The 25,116-nt window shown below is 41.7% G+C and overlaps 3 protein-coding genes and 1 pseudogene across 4 annotated transcripts; 2 read left to right on the top strand and 2 right to left on the bottom strand.

The window, feature by feature from the left end:
• Positions 1-1,246: 1,246 nt before the first annotated feature.
• LOC102718937 lies at positions 1,247-5,399 on the top strand. Of its 2 annotated transcripts, XM_015839927.2 has the most exons (6): positions 1,247-1,370; positions 1,974-2,245; positions 2,520-3,171; positions 3,263-3,462; positions 3,550-3,794; positions 3,929-5,399. In XM_015839927.2, exons 2-6 carry the CDS (start codon positions 1,974-1,976, stop codon positions 4,936-4,938), a joined length of 2,379 nt encoding a protein of 792 aa, XP_015695413.1. In that variant the 5' UTR covers positions 1,247-1,370; the 3' UTR covers positions 4,939-5,399. The 2 variants fall into 2 exon arrangements, with proteins under 2 accessions (XP_015695413.1, XP_040382153.1); XM_040526219.1 differs by lacking the exon at positions 1,247-1,370 and having other exon boundaries at positions 2,158-2,255; positions 3,929-5,394.
• A 1,088-nt stretch (positions 5,400-6,487) lies between these two features.
• Positions 6,488-12,555, bottom strand: LOC102719217 (uncharacterized aarF domain-containing protein kinase At5g05200, chloroplastic). Its single transcript, XM_040525959.1, has 11 exons — positions 12,378-12,555; positions 12,042-12,165; positions 11,350-11,492; positions 10,182-10,295; positions 9,604-9,792; positions 9,374-9,529; positions 7,986-8,251; positions 7,776-7,873; positions 7,429-7,607; positions 7,067-7,177; positions 6,488-6,889 (listed from the first exon to the last, which is right to left on the bottom strand). The coding sequence occupies exons 1-11, from the start codon at positions 12,471-12,473 to the stop codon at positions 6,710-6,712; spliced, it is 1,656 nt and encodes a 551-aa protein (XP_040381893.1). The 5' UTR covers positions 12,474-12,555; the 3' UTR covers positions 6,488-6,709.
• Positions 12,556-13,195: 640 nt separating this feature from the next.
• LOC102704993 (F-box/FBD/LRR-repeat protein At4g00160-like) lies at positions 13,196-16,577 on the top strand (the record flags this gene model as incomplete). Its single annotated transcript, XM_015839086.2, has 3 exons — positions 13,196-14,170; positions 14,734-14,907; positions 15,993-16,577. Coding segments are annotated over 3 exons (1,482 nt in total), but the record flags the coding sequence as incomplete, so codon positions are not given.
• Positions 16,578-17,785: 1,208 nt separating this feature from the next.
• LOC102705268 lies at positions 17,786-24,207 on the bottom strand (annotated as a pseudogene).
• Positions 24,208-25,116: the final 909 nt, after the last annotated feature.

Below are 25,116 nucleotides of genomic sequence, written 5' to 3' on the forward strand. Positions count from 1 at the left end.
CCCTTCTTCTTCCTTCCCCTATCTTCGTAGCCCCATCTCTTCAGCGTAAGAGCACAAGCGTTAGGGTGGTACTTGGTTGGTGGAGCAGTCCCAATAGGGACTGGGGCGATGACATTGCACAACCGACCGACAATGGCATAACTGATGAAGGGTGGTGCCTGGTCGGCCAGTGTGTAGATTGCCACCACGTAGAGAGAGAAAGAGAGGAAAGCAATGAGAAAGAGGGCATACCACATCGACCACCTTGATGAAGCCCTTGAACTTGGCGTTGGCGTCATTCTTAATGTTAAGGCAACGAGGTAGGCGGAACCGTGTCAATGAGGTAGTGGGTCTTGACCATGAGCTTCTCGTCGAGGTAGGAGATGATGAAGTTATAGTCGCCAATCGTGTAGATGACAAGCAACATAATGGGGTTCATGTTCAAATCTAGGCTCACTGTCTCGGTCAACAAAGTAGACCCATCCAACAACATAGACGAACTCATGGGAGAGGTCAATGGTGATGCCAAACACGAGATGTGGTAGACTAGAGATGGGGGAGATGAGATGGAAAGATGAGAAAGGCCTAATAAAATATTTTGATCTAACAATTTAATTTAAGTACCGCAAACAGTGGCATGGTTCAAATTCCTGAAATTTATAAAGGTATTGTTCCTATTAGACCAATAATTAATATTTTTTCATACTAGGAGGGTAGTAATGCTACGTATCAATTAACCTTAAAATTTAAGGGTTGATTAGATCATGCCATTATAAATTTACTAGTTTTGAAATATGTCATCACTATTTGACTAATTGTAAGGATGTCGTTATAATTTTAGAACTATTTGAAATATGTCACTCCATTATAATGACATGAATCTAATTAACCCTAATTTTAATTATTACTTCATTCGTTTTCTAATGTACGATGTTTGACTTTTTTGCTTGCAATATTTGATTATTTGTCTTATTAAAAAATTATGGAAATATCGTTTATTTTTCTTGTGACATACTTTATTATTAAAAGAACTTTAAGCACGGCTTATCATTTTTTATATTTATACTAAAATTTTAAATAAGACAAATGGTCAAACGTTACGACCAAAAAATCAAACACAAAACGTATGGAAACAAAACGGAGGTAGCAGGTTTAAGCTTTGCAGTCACCTGAATTTTCAGACCAAAATGCCCCTGTCTAAATCTCCTCAGCCTATACCCTTTCTTTTCTCCGTCCTCTCTCTCGTGGCAGGGAGGCAGCCGGCCGGCGAGCTCCCCCCCCCCTCCCTTGCGGTGGCCCCAGGGCCGGCTCCTCCTCTCATCCGCCCATTCTTCTCCTCGGCGTTTACTCCCGCCTGAAGCAGGCGCCGCTGTCGTCCTGCGTCCTCACCGGTGAGCATCCATCTCTCTCTCTCGACGCACTCTTTTTTTTTTTTGTCTCTTCCATGAACCCTAGATAGGTTCTCTTCTGGATCTGGGTTAATTTGCCTTGATAATAACCTTAAGGGAGACTGATAACAGTTTCTTTTTTTTTTGTTCCCAAAAAAGTTTGGGACATTAGATCCGCCCCTGGATGAAACAAAGATTAGTTATTTATTCTTAGTGAAGGATGAAAGATGGGAAGTCTTCCTAGGTGGTACTTGTTCATGTCTAACAGTATTTGACATAACACAAAACCTAATGCCAACTTCCCTGTTGCCTAGGTTGCTTGAATCACTTAGTGAGATTGTGAATATGCTCCTTTTGATTGAACTGCAAGTATTTTTTCCCCCTAAATCATAATGTGATGTGAACAGAGAACAAGTTTTTTTTCCTAAGGCATGATAGCTCACTTGGTTTGGTGCAACTGTCATACAATACATGCTTTTGTTTTGTGTTTGTCTATGCTGTCCCCTTTGCACAGACCAGAGACTTTTTTCTTTTTAAAAAAATATATTCGCGAAAATTTGGCTTTGTTTTTGTTGCTCATTTGTGGCAATATCTATGCAAATGCAGATGGCTAGGTGGGATGAAATTTTGACTCTTCCAGTTCAGAATCCGCCCACACTGGAGTTTTCGGCAGCGGATATAATGTGGTCCAGGGTGGAGGGCTGGAGGGACTCAATGGACAGGCTTGCGCTTATTCCATTTTCAAGGGTGAATGACTTTGTTCGAGGAGAATCGAACAGCAAAGAATGCCCAACAAGATTTCATGTTGAAGCACGGCGAAGGCGCCCACCAACAATGAACTGCAAACCAAAAGTTGACGGGATACTCGAGTATATTCTGTAAGTAAATGTAAGCATTATGCATTTTGTGTGACTGAGTTTAAAACCGGGACATAAACCTGGGTGTATTCATCTTGCACACTAAAATGAATTCATCATTGAGGTTGAGCTATCTCTTTGCTAAGGATATTGGCTATTCTATTTCTTATACTGATCATCTCTTTTGAATGTTTGATCATGCTCCTTATATCATGTCTTTAACATTAGGTATGCTCTATTAAAGAGGTTATAACTTACATTAAGCATTTGAGCCTCATGACACCATTAATTTCAGGTATTGGTGTTCTTTTGGTCCAGATGATTATAGAAAGGGTGGCTCTGTCCGCCCTAGCCGGAACTGTTCAACAAAGAGGAAAACACCTGCTGGTCGCCCTCATACAAAGAGGGGGTGTATTTGCCATTTCATTGTGAAGCGTTTGATCGCTGAACCATCTGTGGCTCTCGTGATATATAACCACAATAAGCATATAGATAAGAAAGGAAACCCTTGCCATGGTCCCATGGACACCATGGCTGTAGGGACGAAGGCAATGTTTGCACCTTACATATCAGATGAACTTCGTCTTCAGATTATGTCTTTGCTCTGTGTTGGTATTCCAGTGGAGACCATAATGCAGAGACATACAGAAATGGTCAAAAAGCAGGGAGGTCCATCAAACCGAGATGATCTTCTTACTCACAGATATGTTAGGAGGTTGGAAAGGAAAATACGTCGTTCGGTTTATGAACTTGATGATGATGATGCTGTTAGCATTAACATATGGGTTGAAAATCACCAAGAGTATATATTTTTATACGAGGACTTTTCAGATACGGAGACTTTTATCGTGGGCATCCAGACAGATTGGCAGCTCCAGCAGATGATTCAGTATGGCAACCGTAGTTTATTGGCTTCTGATTCAAGGTTTGGAACAAACAAACTAAAGGTTTGTCAATGATAGTTTTTCATTGTCTGTTCCAGTAGTGCTTTAAAATTTGCTTGATTTCATGGTAGCATTTCTATGTACCATTTTGCAGTATCCTGTACACAGCCTCCTTGTTTTCGACCAACAGAAAAATGCAATTCCTGTTGCTTGGACCATAACTCCGAATTTTGCACATGGTGAAACATATAGATGGATGGGTGCTCTTTATGATCGAGTTCGTACAAAAGATCCAACATGGCAGTTGGGTGGCTTTATTATTGATGATCCATTAGCAGATGTGCGCACAATAAAGTAAATGATGCTTTTCTATTTTCATCTAGTTTTTTAGTGTACTCTTTCTGGGCTTGCAGTTCCTTACTGTAATAGCATGTTGAACAGGGAAGTATTCCAATGCCCTGTGCTGATTAGCTCATGGCGCATAAGGCATGCTTGGCACAAAAATTTAATGAAGAAGTGCCCAGATATTGAGAAGCGTCCAATGGTGGCTAAGCGACTTGGGGAGCTAATCTGCAATATCTGCAGAGGAAATGGTGGCATGGAATTATTTGAAGCTTTTCTGGAAGATTTTGTTGATTGTTCTAGTTTTTTGGACTACTTCAGAGCTCTATGGTTTCCAAGACTTGGTTGGTCCATGTACCTTTATCTCATTGGCTTAGGCCACATCTGAATTTCAATTCTAATTGTTGAGTCTACTGCTATTTGATGAATTGCCTTTCACTATTTAATCTGCTAAAGCTGACTGCTGAATGTTTTCCAGGGGCATGGATAACCATGTTGAAAACCACCCCATTGGCAACAGTGGAGGTTGCTTCAGCAATCGAGAGCTACCATCACCTCCTAAAACTCAGGCTGTTGAATGAGGCCAATGAAAGAGTCTATCACCGTGCAGATTGGTTGGTTCATAAGCTGGGGACAAAGGTCCATTCCTACTACTGGTTGGATGAATATTCTGGCAAGGACAGCTTTTCGCGTTACTGGAGGAGTGAGTGGAAAAGTGGCCTAAATCCATGGCAGCAGGGATTGCAAATCCCAGATTCTGATGTTGTTGTCGAAGGCAATTGTGCCAGAGTGGTCTGCCAGAAAAACAAGGAGAGGTCTCATGTAATAGTGAATCCAGGTTCTGATATTGCATTGTGTGATTGTAGCTGGTCCATTAAGGGAAACATTTGCAAACATGCAATTAAGTCGACTAAAGTGTCCCGCCAAAGGGGACTAGCACCACCATCATTGGCACTATTTCGATATTACCAGGCACTGGCTAATGTTGTTCATTGCCCACCCAGTGATACTTTGATTAATGATCATGCAGTTTCTGTTGCAGTTTTTGTTAGGGCACAGTTATATTCGCTGTTGGATGCAACCGGTGGTAATTCTTCAAGGTCAACTTTCGAGGATCCGCATTCAGTAACTGAGCCAAGAGAATCTGATGTACAAGAAGCCAGCATTGAGAATGGTGTATGTGCAAGTCAATCTCAGGCTGAGTCTGGTGATGAAGCTTCTGCAGAGCAGAATGGTGATCTAGACCTTCCTGTTTCCAAGAAAAGAAAGATTAGGGAACAATCTGATGAAGGTGGCCCTATGGCGATGCACACCACACAACCTTCTGAGACTGAAAGCAGCCAAGCAACTGATCTGCAGGAACCTCTTGATCGTCAGGAGAGTCCTGCTCGCAAGAAACTAAAGTTGCTAGAAGCTTCTGATAAGGAAAAAGCTAATGCAATGCAAGAGAACCATCCTTCTGAAACTGAAAGTAGCCCTTGTAATTGATCAGCAGGGACATCTGCATCATCAGGATAGTCCCATTGACAGGAAAACGTCTGGAGAAGCTTCTGATGGCGAGGAAACTACGGCGACGTAAGTCACTGAACCTTCTGAAAGTAACTGATGAACCGAATGATTCGTCTGCTAGATTAGATGTTGTAGGTGGTCCATATGTCACGCCTTTATGAGCTTAGGGTATTCTTTTGTCTGAAGTTCCCCAGAATATTGGGAGGTCTCTATATTTTGAGCTACCTAACACATCAGTTTTTGGGTGATTCAATTGTTGAATTATTTAGCTGATACATCTGTTAAGTCATGAATGGAAAGGCAATAATGTAGTTTATGACCAGAGACGTGGGGATATAACTCAGTTTTCTTTATTTTTTTAAGGCTTGCATGCGGCATTGATGAACGAGAAGTGAAATCATCATACTAAAAAGCCAATTTTAATTATTGAATTCAACAGTCGCAGTACAGCTAAACTTTGATTAGTTTCAGAGAAAGCAGTTCATGGACTTCTAACAATAAACTATTCGGGGAACAGAATCCTGACACCCTGTCTTTTCGCTGTGCTCATGGTTATAAATCAAATTTTAAATATTTAACCATAAATTTGGAGTTAATTTTAAGGTTTTTTGTTATTGTTTATTTTTCAACCTTGTTAAGAACATGTATATAAAAATTTTATTCATAAATTTAGAGTTAAAAATTTTATAAAAGCCAAATGATCGGCCTTGAAAAACAAATTTGTACACAGCCCAGCTTCAGTTTTTTCTCGATTTTGCTTTGATCTTAGCATACGACATTTACAAGCGAATTGGTTGCTGATATGCAATGTACAGTTGCATATATTTTCATTTGATGCTGCATTCTGGTCCATTCCCATGTCAATATGGTAAGATATATCAGTTCTAGGTTACCTGAACTTTTACCGACTCTCTGTCACAAACAGTAACCATTGATCATGCATCTTTTACTTCTGCTTATGGTTAAAAGTCAAAATTTTGATTTATAACTTTAAATTTGGAAAGTCAAAATTTTGATTTTTAACTTTAAATTTAGAATTCATCTTGGATTTTTTTATTGTATTTTATTTTTTAGCCTTGGCTTTTAGATCGTCAAGAACACATATATAAAAATTTTATCCATATTCTTTAATTTGCAAATATGTTATTTGGCTTTTCTTGAAAAAGCCAAACAATCATCTCCAAAGGTAAATATAAACATTTCTGCGTGTTATCCAAATTGCGCCTAACCTAAGGTTTAATAATTCATGAGACTTTTATATATATAAAGTTTGACCATTTATCTTTCAATTTGAAAGCATTGTTTATTTTGTTTTGATTTGTTTTATCTATAAGAGTAATTTAAACAATATATATTTTTAAATATTTACCATATTTTTAAATAAGACAAATAATCAAACATTGAATCTAAAAGTTAAAAAAAAAACGTTCATTAAAATATGGACGGAACGCATCTTACAGAACACGTAGAAACTTATATTTTGAAATGGGTGAAGTGAGTTAGGGCAGTAAAGTAAGAATTCTGAAAATGATAATTTGGAGTCAGCCCAGCTTCAATTTTCTCTGGATTTTACTTTGGTCTTAACGTACACCTTTTACAAGCGCCTATGAAGATGTCCGGTTATACAAATTTTCCGTGATGCTGTATCGTGTGGTTCATTCCTATGTTGATCTGGTGAAAATATATACAGTCGCAGGTTACACGAGCAGAGCTTGTTACTTGTCAGTGTATCACAAGCTCCCGACATAGATCACTGGAAACGATCCACTCTTCTGGCCTGCTGACGTGAGCTGATGTTCACCCTCTCATCTCGCAGCATGTTCATGCTGGGAGCTAACAGTCTTGTGTAGCGATCGAAGTACAGAAGCTGCTTCATGAGAAGAGCAAACTCCCGAGGAAATTTCAGCCCATACGATTCGCTAACCCTCACCTGGAAGATGCAAGGAACACAATTGTTAGAGTATTTTGCCTCATCCCTCTTCTTTTATGAAAAAGAATACATGCTGGCAGGTAACATTTATGAAGAACAATATACCTTGATACAACTGTGTAGGATAGAAGCTTCCTACCTTATTCGAACAGAAAGAAAGAAAAGAAAGTAGCTCACCAGATCAAGAAATAATGCATTCATCTGTCTCTCGTCAACGACAACGTTAGCCGATACAGCTGTGGCATCTGGAGTTCTTGCTGTAGCAACTATGACTTCAGTATCCAAATCCTGCACAAGAATGATAATGCAATTCAAAATTAACCATGAGATAAATGGTAAAACACTAACTAAAGGGCGGGTGCCAAATTCAACTAGCCAGTCGCCACAGAAATTCTTGCGAATAAGCTACTTGCATTCAGCATTTTAAAACTGTCGGACCAGGTTCACCCTGGCATCAATTTTTACGGTCGATTTGGGTTACTGTGTACATGCTAACCAGTCCTTCATACCAAATAACCTAGTGTTTTGGAAAACATTACCTGTATTGATGAGAATATATTTTCCAAGTCCTTTGAAAAATCATTAACATTTATATCCTTCCCTGTAGCACCCATTTCAGAAAGGGCTGATGCCATAGCAGCATAATCCTCAGTTGCAAATGAAGCCAAAAAGACCTCCATTGCAGCCCAAGTCCTTGGAGATATACGACCGACAATTCCTGAAAACTAATAGTGATGACCACTAGTGTTTTGAATAATAAATAGTATAAGAAAACCCAGAATTTTGGTTTCTAGCAAATACAAAGTGCACCTAAATTACTTAATCTGATGCATTTTCTATTCAGACCAGGAAATATAAAAACAAGTGTGGACAATATGATATATACCAAAATCAAGAAATCCGACACGGCCATCACGTAGCAACCATAAATTTCCTGCATGCACATCTGCATGGAAGGATTCACATGAAATCAAGCTTCCAAACCTGCACATTTTGTACATATATCAACATGCCTAATCTGAGGCTTGAATAAGGCAATGAATGGCAAATACCCAAATATATGATGTACAGAATCAAAAGGATGCATGGAACATACCAGACATTAAGTGCAGTGACTAAAGTCAGCTCAGGATCAGGAACAAGGGACCTTATAGAATCAAGGTCAGTGAGTGGAACACCATACAATCTTTCCATAGTTAGGACCCGTGTTGTGCTACAGTGCCGGTATACAAAAGGGGCTTTGGCCTGCCTGTCAAATCCCATTGCTTCAATGTACCTTTGAAATGCCTCAATATTTGTAGCCTCTTTCCTGAAATCAACTTCTTCAAGCATAGATTCCTTTATATCCTTGACAATTCCTACCTATAATAGAAAATTTGAGCATAAGGACATTTCTGATTACATTCTTCTATAACTCACTGATACCACAAAATTTGGATATCCAAAAATACAGAATACATGAAAGGATATTTCATAATTGCTATATGCTGTCTCTACTTCAACATAAATTGAGATATGAAAGTATTTCATTTGTTTCTGGTTATGTGAATGATGCCAAGATACAACATGCTCCACCATGAAGAATGCCTTATTCGCCATTCGATTTGATCACCTGTGCAGTTGCATGGTTAAAATTAACTATTTGCTATAAAGCTCTTATATCTGTGATTAAAGGGATTTTTTTTATTTTTTAAACCTTTTTAATAAATAATTTTATTACTAAACCTTAAAGCAAAATATTTTTACCATATGAAACTTTTGGCCATGTCACTACCACTAGAGTAGCAAGATAACGCTGGCAGGGCAAGCCTGCCATGCCAAACACTATACGGTGTAGGATTGTCTTGTCACACCAGTGTTGGTGGCTTGACCAAAAGATATATATGGTGTAAATATTTTTCTTCGAGGTTTAGTAATAGAATTATTTATTAAAAATAAAAAATAAAAAAATTTGATTAGAGGTGCAGTTGTATTCATTATACAACAATAACAGCTACAGTTAATCTACAATGTTACAATGTAGTGTCCATCAAAACAATTATTAAAATAATTTCTTTTTTTTTTGCGATTATTGGGAGAATTTCTTGCATTTTCTGGTAACTCATATTTTCTGATCTTAGGATTATTCCAGTGGCTTCAATTCAACTAGTCAATTTTACAGATATACATTTTACAGGCTGATGCATATAAAATGTACCAACTCTACCACTGAGGTAGAATTGAAAAATATATGTAAATCAACTGTAAAAGGCTCGGTAATCTTGCCACAACTACCAAAAGAAAAACAGCCCATGGTCATGTGAGCAAATCTCATGGTATGCATTGCATACCGCACACAGGAATCACACAAAAATAGATTTTAACCTTCTGATATATACTAAAGAAATTTGGTTCCCACTTTCCTGTGTTCCGAGAACCACATGGACATTGTTCTAGGAATGAAAAATTGCTATCCAGTGAAAGACTCATTAGGCAATAACTCACCAGTGATGTCCTTTCTAGTTCAGGGTTTAGAAATTCCAAAACACGTGCAACAACATAGATAAAATTCAGGTCAGCAACCAAGGTATCTTCAATACCAGGCTTGAGGACCTTGATAACCACATCCTTCTGTGAGCTCTTCAACCTAGCCCCATGAACCTGGATGAGAATAAAGTTATCCCAGTGCTTTAGCTCCAGGCACCAAATAGTTCGGATGGTCTTAACAGAAAAACCTGTGCTATTGACGCAGAAGCTATTGGTACTGGATCAATGTATTCATATACACTATCCAATGGTTGTTGCAACTCCTCACGCAATATTGACTCAATCTCATTATATGGAACAGGTGGTGCACGGTCAAAGCAGTTCTGGAATTCCTCAACATATTCTGCAGGAAACAAAGTTGGTGCAGAAGCTATGAACTGCACCACCACAGTCAGTGGGCTATCCATGTTCAAATAACAATAAAATATACAATTTAATTATTAAATTGAATATTATTTCACAGCTCTCGCTTTGCCCATTCCAAAGGACCATTCTAAAGATAGGCTACTCTACTTTGTAATGTGATACCTTTGAGGTCTAGTTTGTCTAGTGACTAGTAAGCAGCTAAGCATTAGCTGGATTGCTAAAAGATATATTAGTGGCCTTCATTTCCATTTGCTACATATCCAAAGTAAAATGAAAAATTCTGGTATTTCTTTCAAAAGGAACAGATGATTAAGAAGTTTAAAAACATGCTATTAACTATAGAACACAGCACGCTATAGTTGATGATTGTATAAACTGTAAAGTATAAGCATGTCCTTACCTGACCTAGCTTGATATAAGTTGCACCCATGCGCTCAAAAAGTCTTCTAAGGTAAAGAGGAGAAAGCAAACCCAGCCGCATCTGAGCTGGTATGCCTGCTGATGTGTTAGCTGTCTGCAGTACATTAACAGCAGAATATTACACTTTTAAAACCAGAGCTATTGATAAAGATTATCTCAGATAAACCTGATCATTGTGCAATAACAAGTTAACCTCCCATTTTCTTTACAAATGAAAAATCCACATTCAGATTAACCCTAAATTCCTAATAATCTCCCACACAACCTAACCTAACCTAACTCAATACATCAGTACTTTTTTTGTGTGGTGCTGTGTTCTACTATGACCCTTTGATCTTATTCACTCAGCACCCTCATTATTTAACAAGAGACTATTTGTCTAATACATGAGTTCCACACTTGAGACTAACAAATTGTTGGGTCAAGAGTCAGAACTAAACCTAACCAGTTAAAATCAAAGTAAATTAACTCCAAAACGAACACCATCCAAACCCTCTTCAGTCGAGCACTTACATACCTATTAGGCTATTACAGGCATCAGTTTTTCACTTCTCAGCTCACATTAACCCAGGAAGTTGGTCCATTGTAAGTGTTTTATAGGGTTATATATACTATTGGCTATAGAAGAACACAAAGGGCTCAAAAATCAGAAATTATAACTTGATAAAGCCAGAGATATATGCTCAATATCAATAAAAACAATTACCAGAACAAGCATTTTATGAATTTTATATTCAGAATTCAAAAGGTTGGGTTCCATATCTAGTTAAAACAAAAGGATCGATGAAATGATGTTGGTTAATCTGATTTTATTGTCACCGACTAGGAACGGAGCCCTCGAAGATACTTATATCAAAGAAATGGAAATTTTCAGAAAACCAGTGCTTACCTTATGTAACATGTTATTACCATCTTAGCGACTGCTTTAAAAGAATATTACAATACTGCAACCTATATTTTAGTGATGTTTTTTCTGTGCAACTATACATGCTGAAGTTACCGATTATGCTTGCATAACGTAATTGAGTGCAGCAGAGAACATGGTTGAGAATTCAGTGTACAGCTAGTTTCATTTTCTCACTTATCAGAAACTCTGAGAACATCAAGTTTTTAGAGATAACAGATGAATGACACAGACAAGAAATAACCTTTGAGAAGTCATTTAGCCACTCCCCACCAACCCCAAGGACAGCTTGGATTCCTTGGGCAAACCTAAAAGCACCTCGTGGGCCTGTGGTAATTGACGTCTGTAGAAGATCCTCGACTAACTTAGGCAATTCACCAGCTCTATCTGCATTTGAATGATATCAAATACACAGTTTGATTTTATGAAGAACAAACTCAATATTCAACGCGTCTGTGATCTAGCTATCCCAACTTCCCAAGATTGTCCATAACTACATTTTCTCTCTGCCGGGTCAGACAGAGTAGGCCGACCAAATTTTAGTAAGATAGCAGGGAGAAACATTACAAGTTTAAAACCGACATTATGCTGTCTTTCCAGGGGTGATTTGGCCTCAACCCCCAGATTACTTGAGACATACTACAAGCTGAATGGACTATTAGCTACAGGAAGGAAAAAAGAAATGCCAGCTACTTTCCAAAGTTCCATCCAAGTCCCAAAATATTCTATGCTATTGCGATGAACAGCAAAAACTCACAACTACTGAAAATCCACACCGCCAATTCTCGCTTCGCATTACTTCATTACCCTTATCCTGCCAATAACTAATAAGAAGCAGTCGCACATTGAAATGTTCAACTAAACTCAGCCTAAATTGTGATTTTGATTCACCAAATCGAATTATAGACGTGGGGAACGGACGAGCCAATCGCTTACCTTGGAGGCGAGTGGAGAAGTCCTGGGCCTGTGTGTATCGCGCGAAAATCCTAACCCCGACCCGCCGCCCCCTTCCCCGGCTGACCCCGGCCCTACGCGGCGAGCCTCCCCCGCCGCCTGGTACCTGCAAGGACCGCCTCAATCAATCGAGCAAACGCCAACAATACCAGAGTAGAGTCAAATCAAGAGCACGAGGCTCCAACTCCAGCCGAGTCCAGGGAACCGCGCAGACGACGGCGGTCTCCTACTCGCGGAAGAAGGAGGAGGAGGAAGCCAAGCTACATACAGATCGAGGAGGAAATGAAACCGGGTGTGGACTGAGAAGAGAGCACTGACCAGGGACGTGAGGAGGCGCCGGCGCTGCTGCGGGTGGTGGTGGAGGAGGAGAGGGGTGCGGGCCGCGGCGGCAGCGCCCCTCGCGGCCGCCGCCATCGGTGCGCTCGCCGGCGGCGGAGATGCGTCGACGGCGAGGAGGAGGAGGAGGAGGAGGAGCAACCTCGTGCCGCGTGCAAGCGTGATAAGTGTGAGGGAGAAGGAAGAGAGGAGAGAGGCACAAGTGTGGTGGGCTGTTCGGGATTCGAGCTCGACACGTGTACGGCTGAGCATGCCACAAGTGTACATCGGAGGAGCCTTTCCTTAGAATTTTTTATTTTTTAAAATTTTTAATAAATAATTTTATTACTAAATCTCATAGGAAAATATTTTATTTTAACGGTGTGAACCTTTTAACCACAATATTAGCTTGACAAAATAACACCGCCACGCAGAAATCTTAACGTCTCTTGCCACGCCATGTTGGCGCCAAAAAGGTTACGTGGTAGTATTATTTTATCACATTTATACGATAAAAATATTTTTCTTCGTAAAATCATTTATTAAAAGTTTTAAAAAATAAAAAATTCCTTTCGTTGTGCCTGAGGCCCTGAGCGTCGGAGCCTCGGAGGCTTCTCCAACAAGACACCGACCCTAATTAATGCTGCAGTAACTGTCGCTGACACGTGGGCCCACAAAGGAATAGGACCCACGTGACAGAGGACGTGAATTATTAGAATCAAACGCCGCGCAACTCCCCGCCTCCAACGGAATCAGAAATTCCATTTCTGGAAACCGTCACCGACGACGACGACGCGAAGGCGACGATGGCGAGCGGCGGCGGCGGCGACGGCGGCGGGGACTGCATTAGCGAGCTCCCCGAAGACGTCCTCCGCCTCATCCTCCTCCGACTCCCCTCCGCTGCGGCGGCCGCGCGGACCAGCGTCCTCTCCCGCGGCTGGCGCAGCCTCTGGTCCACCCTCCCGGAGCTACGGTTCCCCGGCGTCACCGACCTCGCCCGCGTCGCCGCCGCGCTCCGCCTACACGACGCCCCGGTCCTCCTCCGCCTGCACGTGGCTACCGGAAGCTCTTCCCCGCGTGAGATTTCCGCCGTCCTCGCCATGGCCGCGCCCCGCCTCGCGGGTGAGCTCCTGTTCGACGTCAGTACGACGCCGGGTCATCGGGATTGGATGGACGCCGCCGCGGACCAAAATTCGGCGACGGCTGTGGCGGCGGATGGAATTGGTGGCGCGTCTGAGATCCCCAGCTTTCCGAAGGCCACCGAGATCACCATCAGCCTACGCGACCTTTGCATCCGCCTGCCAACATCCGGCGTCTTCCAGAAGCTCACCGCGCTGCGCTTGAACGACGTCCGTTTCGAAAGCGCGTGCGATATCGGCGACGTCGTCTCGTCGGAGCGGTGCCCGTCGCTGCAAGAGCTCCGTCTCTGCAGAGCCAACGGGGTGTCAAATCTCGCCATCCGCTCGGAGTCTCTCCTCCGTGTTGATCTCTCTGAACTGGGAAAGCTGCAGGAGCTCACGATTTTTGCTCCTGTGCTTAGAGAACTAGGCGTGTCGCATTGCTTCAACCTGATCACACCAGCAGCTGAAATCTCTGCTCCAGCGCTGGAGACACTTCGGTGGATTGATATGTGCAACCGGAGCACGGTCCGCTTCGGTGCGGTGTCACGCCTTCAGAGACTCTCTGCCATTGGTATGGTGTATGGACAAGCAAGTGTTCATGATTGGCATTCTCTGCAACTGCTGAAATCTTTCAGAGCAGTTCCCGATGTTCAGCTCGTTCTCAACTATCCATATGTGAGTGCACCTTCTACTGTTGTTGAATGAAACCATAAACATCGTAATTATCTTTTTCCTAGTTCAAAACAGCAGCCACTACTATTATCTTTTCATAGATACTCATTGTTCGGATAACCCATATGGAGAGAAAATTACGAAATTGTTCGGATAACCCCATTGTTGCCCAGACATCATTTTTGCAAGTTCTTGCTCCTTGCTGTGATATATGTTTCCACATTACTATTTACTGAGAAAGTGTCCTAATCAAACTTGAAACTATAATTTGGATGTGGTGGTATGTGTATTTGGACATGACTGATTAGATAATGGAGATATTTGGGCATTCTTAGCTCAATTTTCCCTTTGAAAGTATTTATGTTGGCTTGCTCAAGTCATAAAGATGGATGTTTCTGAAGGTTCTTCATCTGAGGCTTCATATGTTCCTCATACAAAGTAAAAATCTAAATATGAATGAATCTGAAAATTCTGATCTTAGAGATCTGTAGATCCATTTGTTCCCCCTTTTTTTTTTTTGCATTGTGATGTATGCCATTTGTGAATCTGTTAATTTGCTATTGCAGAGCATGCTTGAGTGCAACTTCTTGATGGACGCCGTGAATATGCCACCTGCTGTTAAGATCTTATCCCTGAGGTTATCAACAAGAGGGCATAACTTTGGGCCATGTGTATTCCAATTACTTAGGATGTCTACTGGTATAAAAGAGCTGAATCTGGAGTTAACTGAGCATCTGCAGGTAACTGTGACTGATTTATTTGCTTGACCATGTCTTCTTCATCCAAGCACCCCATTTTGAAAGTTGTTCGTAGTATATTCCATTATTGGGGACGTGCCCAAACACTTAAGCACAATATTAGACGAAAAAATTGTACCTGATCTTTTTGCGAGGTTATACCACATTCCTTCGGAAACTTGAATCTGTTTGCACTGGTCATTCCTCTGTTCCTTTACAGAGCAAGCTGACACGGTGCATGGTAGGTGAGCAACATTGGTGGATTGGATAAAATTAAAATCATAAAATTTGGGTAAGGTTTAGATGCCAAATTTCCCTCCCCAGAGATAATGGAATGACCTAAATGCTAAAGCCACCTTAACATAAGCCATTGTGTGAATCGAGCAACTTACACGGTGTTGTTATCAAAGCAAGCAAATTGTTGTTAACAAGAAACTAGACTAACCACATTCTGCCTCTATCATACAAGGTTTGTGCTTGTACTTTGTAGATGAAGTGGTGAACTAAATATTGCATATTACTATCAGAGGGAGTAATTATGATAAGTTCGATATGTTGCAATCATATTTACATGGCTAGCTATGCTTCCCCCTCTACAAACAATCTTCTTTTATACAATTATTGCCTTATTGGTGCAATAATTACACTATCTGCAGCTTTTCCGTCATCTGTGTTTTGCTCAAGTTTGATAGAAGTGTTGCAATGCTGCTTTGGATTTCCAAAATAAATAGAAATGTTTGGGATGTAACTGCAGATGTTGCTTAGTTACTGGTGATGCTATGGATATATTGAAGTCGTAGATTCAGGTTGATAAACTCCCAAGCAGAACATACCAAATGATCAATTGAAATCCTAACATTAAATATTATAGAGCAGATGAAATTGTAGATTTGTATTCTGTGTCTGTAACTTTTTTTCCATTTTTCTTTTCCCCCCACATCACAACCTGTGCCGTTTCTGGTTTAAAATACATATTGCTCTCATACGAATCAGGTCTAAATGAGAATGACCATATCCTCTTTTCCTGGTCTAAATAAGAATGATCATAATACTATTTAAACCATTGCATTATGTCTTCTTTATTTCAGGCACAAGTTCCTTGCTCATCTGGCTGCATCTGTCACAAGCCGCAGGACTGGGAAACCAAGGATATCCTCTTGTGTTTTCTCCAGAAAGTTGAAATCAGAATGTTGAGTGGAGCACAGTCTGAAATATGTTTTGTGAAGCAACTGTTGAGATGGGCGCCAGCGCTCAAGATGATTACTGTAAGTTTTGGCCCTTCAGTAAATGTCAGTGAGGAAGCGTGCCACGAGATACTTAGCTGCACCAAACCAGATATCTGCATGGAAATCTACTTGTACTGCAATAGGGCCAAGGTGATGCATAGAGCAGTGAACCGGAAGAGACCTAGAGATGATTAACTGCACATTGAAATGGCGACCAGGAGCTCATGATGCTCTTCTCTCATGCTACAAGGATTGTTGTGTCCTTGAGCGTGGTTGAATGCACTTGCAACTAATGCCCCAAACTGTGTGAAGTGTAAACGTTTCTAACATACTACATTGGATGTTTTCAAGCAGCAGGTGAAAATTCTTCGATTCAAATATGAAACTGGTTCAACCAAAAGGTTCAAATGTCGAGTTGGTAAGTTTTCTATCCTTGCAACACCATTCGCCTTGCCTTGGGCCTCTTTACGGTACCTCCTACTTAGGATGGTAGTACTGTAGTAGGAATAATCCTCACCCTTGTTAAATCGGGGGAAGAGTGCTAGGTTGGAAAGGAAAATTCTTCACATCAGCTGGAAGGACCACTCTTGTTAAATCGGTCCTAACCTCGTTACCAATCTATCACCTAACAGCAATACAAACCCCCAAGTGGATAATAAAGAAAATTGATAAGCATAGACGAGCTTTCCTATAGAAAGGGGAGTACCCAGAGAAAGTCCATAATGGCAGCAGCCTAGTTAACTGGCAAACGGTCTGTAGACCCACAAGACTTGGTGGGTTGGGGATCCTCGACCTGGAGAAATTCTCTAGGGCTCTAAGAATTCATTGGCTCTAGATGCGATGGACGGATGATTCCAAGCCTTGGGTCCAATTCGAGATCCCTTGTGATGAAATGGACAAAATCCTCTTCAAGGCGGCCACGGAGATCATATTGGGAGATGATAGAAAAGCTCAATTTTGGAGTGACAACTGGTTGCAAAACCGCAGTCCGTAAACCTTGGCGCCAAACCTTTATAGGCTTGCAAAAAGGAAACAGACCTCGGTCTAGTCCACAGCGCCATGGAAAATAACAGCTAGCTCTCCTCACTCCGGCAACTAACATCTATGCAGGAGATTGACGAACTTGTAACTCTGGGGGGCGGCTCCTGCAGACAGCAAACCTGATCCACATCATACCTGACACCATCAGATAGAAGTTTACCAGCAACGACACTTATAGCTCGAAAAGTGCATATGAGATGCAATTCATTGGGTCCTACACTACAGTTTGTTATGACAAACTCTGGAAGGCAGAGTGTGAGCCAAAACACCGCCAATTAGTTTGTTATGACAAACTCTAGAAGGCAGAGTGTGAGCCAAAACACCGCCAACTAGGTTAGCTCATTCTGCACAAAAGAACTCTAACCACCGACAACCTCCTCCGAAGGCATTGGCCATGCAACTGGATATACAGTTTGTGTGATGAAGCTTTTGAGGATACCACCCACCTTTTCAAGGAATACAGCTACACAAGAGAAACTTGGAATCAACTCTACTTATGGGGTAAGCATAACACGCTCTTGCTGCCAAATAACAAGACTCTAAGGAAATGGTGGAGATCCTTCTGCGAAATCAAACCAAATTATCTGCATAAGAACTTAATAGGATCCCTGATAACAACTTGGTGACACATCTGGATAGAGAGAAATGGTAGAGTCTTCAATAGTCAGCACAACACAGCCATTCAAGTAGCCCACAAAATAAAACTAGAGATAGATTTAAAACGCTAGGCTTTTCGACCTCCCTGAGAGCTTTCCCCCTCTTCTAGCAGCTTCCTCCTAATGTAATCTCGTTTCTTTTCTTTTCTCTTTTTTAACAACTTTTATTTCTTCTAATATATTCCGACAGGCTTTTCTACCGTCGTCTTTTCAAAAAAATAATCCTCACCCTTGGTTTTAATCGTTATTTTTGTCATTTGCTTATTTGCGGTGAGGGTCAATCTAGTTATTTAGATTAATTAAGCTGAATTTGGTTGGCAGTAGCATGACTAATTTTCTCATGCCCCATCGTGAGTCGCTGAAGCAGAAGATCGGCGGATTCGGTGAAGCAGGAAGCTCGTCGGCTCACCGCCGCAACGTTCTTGCGACCCTGCCTCTCCCGTCGCTCTCCCCTCCATCCCTGGCACTTCCAAACACCGGCGTCACCCCTCCTTCCTTGGCGCCTCCAACTTGCAGCACCGCTGGTGGGAACTACAGACGCCTCCCGTCCACCCCCTCTACTTCCACCGCCTGGCGCAATTCGTCGACTTCAGGCGTTGGCCCTCCAACACCCGTGCTTCCATTGCTGAGCAATAGTAGGTTGTGCCAGACTGCCGCCCTTATGCTCATTAATTTTTACTTCAAGTAGCTACAACTAAGCGCTATCCATACCAATGCAATTTTACACGAATGATTTCTTACAAGAACACATGACTTTATTTTTTTTTTAAATAAAACAAGGACACATGGCATGCACAAAACATATTGAAATGATAGCTTCAGCATTAGCAACATGCAAATACGAAAATGACTGGATACACATAGGACAACTAAAAGTAGATTAAAAAAAGAAAATGACTCGTGGTTCGCTAGCAGATTGACTGTATTAGCGTCATTCTAATCAGCTATCTCAATCTGCAATTTGAACGAGAAAAATAACTACAATCGGCAAGAAATTGACCAATAACTACAATCAGAATATCATATATGAGCTAAGACTGGCTTAGTATCGTTTTGATCAGGTATCTGAATCTGCAATTTGACCGATAAAATAACAAAAATTGATACGACATTGATCAATATCAGCATGGCTACGATGGTATGCAAACGCCGCTGACAAAGATGTGGCATGTTCATCAATTTGATTATCTTCCTTCCCTTTGTTATGTTAAAGGGTGATGGATCATCCCATTGAATTAACTTTTGCTAGACCTGACACAACGACCGAAACAACCAGCAAAGTCCCTGGAAGGATCTCATCGCTAGTCTAGTCTAGTATACGCGTAATGCACGTTGTCCTCCGTTGTGCCAAGCAACATCTCGCCCAGAGGGATCTCGGTCATCTAGGCAGCAGTCGGCCCTCGCATCTCATTGCTCGACAGCTCTGACTCACCGCCATCCCCTGCGTCCGATGACCTAGCCCTAGCCCTAGGCGTTGCAGTAGTGAACCGTCCAGGATTATTAGATTACGAACTAACTCTTAAGCTAATTGCAAATTCATCACAACGCCATCTACTACTTTCTTTCCGAGATTACCCCTCCACGGATTCTACTATAGCTACTGCCAGGTGTAGTAGGATTAAATATAGTCCGTTGGATTTCATCAAACAGACGTCTCACATTCATTTTGAGGTACTTTAAAAAAATCCTAGGTAGGTACTAAATTGCTTCTACAGTACCTGTGTTTCGTCGCAGAAGCATATGATTTGTTTCGTCGCAGTACCCATGTCCAAGTATTCAGGTACTACAAATCATCTCATATATATATCACCTATAGCAAATGGCAGTTAAAAGGGCTAAGTAGCAACTCAACAATGTGAAATATAAGATCCAGTGTAATCAAAATATAACATCCAGTGTGATAGTAATTCATACCGTGCAGAATTACTCTACTTCGTAGCAGGCACAGACCGAATTAGTCTCCTACTCTACTGGTGTATACAGCACCCAAGGTGGCCAAACACCAGCATCATCACGATAGTAGATTTTCACATCTGTGTCAGGGGTAGCGAGGCTATGCAGCTCCTTGCATAAATCAACGCGGGCAGTAAGATCACAATGAAGCTGCACTGTAAATTTCTTCAGAATTGCTGCCCACTGAAACAGTCGCCTCACGAAGGCCCGCTCATGCTCAGATCCTCTCAGCCCGCTGATTTTCACTTCTCGGAGAGAATCCAAGAAGATGTCCTCTGTTTTCCAGTCTTGTGGTTGTTTACAGATGCAGCTTGCCGAACAGCAAGTTGTTGCCTGGATTGCAAGTGAAAGAATAGTCAGGCAGTCGAACCCAGATGAAAGTATGGCACAACTATAATACAAGAACGATGGAATGAGGAGCAAGATGTGGTTTGAGGCTAGATAATCAAGGCAATAATGACATTCACATAAAAGAACAGTAATTGGTACAGTTTTCAAATGGAATCAAGCAGATCCAAGACAATCTATTCACTTGTCTTAAGCATAGAGAGATTGTATTGGCTTCTTAGGCTTACAGTGGAACATTTACCCATTTACAGTTCATGGTTCTCTGAGCACCTGACCTCACGATACACATGCCTAACCATAATATTACCAAATACCACTTAAAGTATATTTATCCAGATTGCTAACTAATCACTCTCTCCATCTAAATGATGACAATTTATAAATAGCTCCTGAATAATGCTACACATTACAATTTTGGAGATACACATCAAACTGAGCAAAAATATCTTCGGTTCTCTTTTATCATTAACTCTTACACACAAATTACAGAGCAAAGTATCAGTATCAAATGAACACCTCAAACAGTCAAAATTCATATTATCATTTGCAATGGCTAATCAAGTTCAAAAATTAGCATGTTCCACATATGCATTGGCCACTTTCGGTATGGGGTTAGTTAACCTGCGCGGAAAACGTAGTGGTGGATTACTATATGATTAATTAATTATCACTATAAAAAATTTGAAAAATAGATTAATATGATTTTTTAAAACAATTTTCCTATAAAATTTTTTGCAAAAAATACATACATTAGCAGTTTAGGAAGCGTGCGCGCGGAAAACGAGAGAATATGGTTTAGACAACCTATCAAAAGAAGGCGGCCTATAGTAACATATATGATAGAGCAAAGTATTAGTTTCAAGCTAATAGTACAATGATTGGAAATTGTACCGAGTGTCCCAGGAACATAGAGAAAGCGTCGATCTTCTCCTGAGAGTCCACCATTAGAAGACCAAACCATCATGAAAAGTTAAAATGCTTCCATCAATTTCCCACAATCAAATTACTACAAAGTACTATGTATTTACCTTTGAGGTCTCCATGTAATGTAAGCATCAGCTTTCTTAAACCAGTCGACATCCTGAGCAGATGGAAAACGCACTGCCCAAAAGTATGCCCTCTTGGTGACAACTCCAGGTACATAACCTCAATTGCTGGCAGCATGGTTGTGGCTTCCATCAAGTACTGATGGCCACCCATGGTCTGCACATCCATAAAGAAACCTTATAAGGAGCCATACTAGACAATGTGAAAAACAGTACAAGCTTGAGTTAAAATAAGTGATTTTATCATAGTTCACAAGTTTGTTACAATCTTCTATTAAGCCCCTCATTTGCCACATCTCCGTCGACAAAGTTCACGATCACATAAACTATACCTCCTGTCACAAATGCTTGTCACTTGGACAATCAACAAGTTCTTCTAAATGCATATTTGACATAGTATAAAGATCAAACTTTCAAAAGTTTGGCCAAACGTATGTTCAAGATGACAAATATTCATGACTGGAGGGAGTATCTACTAAAAAGTAAAATCAAATTATGGGCCTCTGCTATAAATTTTTCACAGTGCTACAGGGAAACTTACAAACTATGATACTTTCTGAACGCAACCAACAGCACACTCAAATTTTTCATGCTAACAATTGAAATATTGAGATTGAACATGCCCGATGATCATAATTTGGATGAAGAGCCTCAAGAAGATGACAACTACAAGACTTGAGCAAAGCAAGAATGAACAGGTGTTTTGCATAAACAGAACATCATAAAAAATCAACAGTGTCTTACTCTATATTCCACCAATTCATGCACAATCGCGCAGACCATGCACTGAGCCCAGTTCATGTTCGTGGGACAAGCACAATCCAATTGCCTGCATCTTAATTAAATCAAATCAACACTAGGTTTCTCCTTGGTAGCCCACACATACAGTACCACAGCATGACAGTAGACTCGGGCCGCGTTCAGTGGAGAGGGGAGGTAAGTTAACTTATCCGACATAGAAAACATAGTAATAGATTAGTACATGATTAATTAATTATTAATTATTAAAAAAATATAAAATAGATTAATATGATTTTTTAAAACAACTTTTCTATAGAATTTTTTTGCAAAAGATACACCGTTTAGCAGTTTGGGAAGCGTGCGCGTGGAAAACGAGAGGGGTTTAGTTAACTTATCCCCATGGTTAAACGCGGCCTCAGGAACTCCAAAGTGTCATTCTTTTACAGCATCCAAAATGCCATATTTTGCATTTCACGAGGCAAGTTGTTTGAAATTACTATTATAAGAGGGAGTAGTGGTGGTGGTAGTGAATCTGCCACCTACCTCACTACTAACTCCCTCCTATTTTTTGAAAGAAAAAGTAACTTAGACATATACGTGAAACCACTTTATTAATTCTATTTTAATAACATGGTAATGACATTTTTAATAAGATTCTGTTGCAACGCATGGGTAATATGCTATTACTTAAAAATATATATACCCGAATGAAGATTCATGCACACTAAGTACAGATTATACCAAACAAGCATTTTTAATCTTCTCTGTTTTAATCCAATGTCATTCATACCAAAGCAGGAAGAATGTGCAGTTACCTTTGGATACTTAAGTTCCAGCTCAAGAACGGAGACCCTCTCAAATCGCTGCAAGAGCTTTACCGAATTCATGTGCTCTCTGCAACCAGGGAGTTCATACACATTATTGGGGGTGCAACAAATTTCCAGAGACGTTTAACCCTGCGAAATTTGACCAAGGTTGGATTGGATCATAGGCATCAACCAAGCGGAGATCCTCAAGCTCCGGCACATAGACGACGGCGTCTGGTTTATCCCAAACAAGGGAATTGGACATGTATGTCCGCCAGAGGAAGCAATGGCACACGTCAAGAACTCGAAGCAGTGGTGCCACAATGGTGAGCAGCTCCACTCCACCATGGAGATTGTGCAGCTCGATCGATGTGGAGGAGGGATTCCAAGTAGATGGCCAGGTTGTACAGATCCTGGCAGTCGTGGACATGGAGGTTCTGCAGGAGGGGGCATCTCGGAGAGGAGACGACGGCGCCGAGATCGCACCGGCCGGCGAAGCGGACGCCGCGGAAGGTCAGCGAGGTGAGCTGCGCGAAGACGCCGGAGGGAGTCAGCGAGAGGCCGAGGAGACCTAGGGTTAGCCCGTTGCCGCCGCGCCTATGCCCGGACGCATCGCCCCCCCCCCCCCCCCCCCCCCCCGCCCGCCCCGCCGCGGTCGGCTGGAGAAGGTGAGCTGGCCGGCGAGGCGCGGCGCGGCGAGCAGGAGGGTGGTCGTCGAGGCGTTCGGGTCGTCGTCCTCGGTGGCCACCTCAAGGGGGCTGAGCACGGGGAAGGCGAGCGCGGCCCGGACGGTGGCGAGCCTGACGTTCCCCTTGAACTCGACCTCGGGGAGTTGGGTCCAGAGGTGACGCCAGCGGCCGGCGAGGACGCTGGTCCGCGCTGCGGCTTCGGCGGAGCGGGATGAGGTGGAGGACGTCGTCGGGGAGCGAGCTCAGGCTGCCCCCGCCGCCACCTATCGCCGGAACTCAGGCGGGGTGGCTGACGCCGCCGTGCAAATGGGTTTTGAGACGTGTAATGGGAATTTAGGGAGGAACGCTCGCAGTACTAAGGTTCGATTATTTGACTTTATGCTTTATTGTTATTGACCCAGATAGTTTTACATGTCACACTTACGAGTGTTAATCTAAATAATTATAGTCAACGAATAAAGTATGAAATCATCAAATTTATCATTTAGGACCACTTTAAGAGGGAAACTTAACATGAATCAGGATAACACACTTTCACAAAAATATGAAAAATGTACGAATTTAACATGAATGTATCTATAAAAGTGGATTGAAAAAATCCATGCAAAATACATGAATCAGCTATTTGAATGGATCATATGAAAACACATAAATTAGTGAAGAGAAATAGACCTCATGCAAACTTTTCTATTAGTTTTATTTATCTTTAGCTATTCTGTTGAAATTCAATGGCTTAGGTGAAGAGAAATAGACGGCATGTAAGAAGGCATGTTACAGTAGAACTTACCTGATCGCATGTCGCTCCAACGCTTCCTTGCTTAAACAGGTGCTAAAAAGCTAATTTTGTTAAGCACCATACGGAAGAGTCCCACGATCCAAATATCCAATACAACAAAATAAAATGGGTGCTTAAAATGTTTAAAGATCGCTTGTATCACCCATACAAGCACCCGAACATTCCAACCCACATGCGATCAAGCATCAAACAATTGTCCACCACTCCACCCGTCAAAAAAAATAAAGTGTTGAGCAACTGAGCTAACTGTACCAGCAGCTCACCTCGAGTAATCTGTTTCCTCTTATCTTCTTCCTAGCCGGTCTAGTCCTCCCCCCTCCTCATGACCTAGTAGTAGCACTTCTTCGTCACGAGCCAGTGAAAATAATGAATCAAAATGTAGAGCTCGAAGATGGCTGGATTTGGATGAATCTTGATGGGAATGATTGTGCTTTAGCGGGGCCAAAGCTTGGAAATGGCTAAGGTCGACGGGATCTTCGAGGCGGTTGGATCCTGACGATGGCATGGACTTTAAGGCGGCTAGGGCTCGATGGAGGCCGCCTTCAATGGTGCTGGCCTCGAGCTCCCTGGGATGCTTGCATTGCTCGTCTCTACTAGGGTCTAGGTCTCTAACCTGGACGACGCCATTGATCTCTGGAATGATGTTTAGGTTTCCCAAACATTGGTATTAACCGTTGAACTTGCATTTTGAACTTGTTGTGGTTATCCGATTGTGCAGTTTTGCAACTGATTTGCCGGGTTGTTAGTTTGCCCTGTGATTTGAAGTTTTGAACTCTTTGGTTTTTGTACTATAGTTTGGCATCATTTTGCTGCAAGTTTGTTGGATTGCCCCGTGATATTGGTTTCTAGGTTGTTGCACTCTTCGGTTGGCTTGTTTGCTGTGGCGGGTCAGGTGTTGATGTTAGTGTGT

The sequence above is a fragment of the Oryza brachyantha genome, chromosome 7, assembly GCF_000231095.2.
Source record: "Oryza brachyantha chromosome 7, ObraRS2, whole genome shotgun sequence".
In the NCBI taxonomy this organism is placed as follows: domain Eukaryota; kingdom Viridiplantae; phylum Streptophyta; class Magnoliopsida; order Poales; family Poaceae; genus Oryza; species Oryza brachyantha.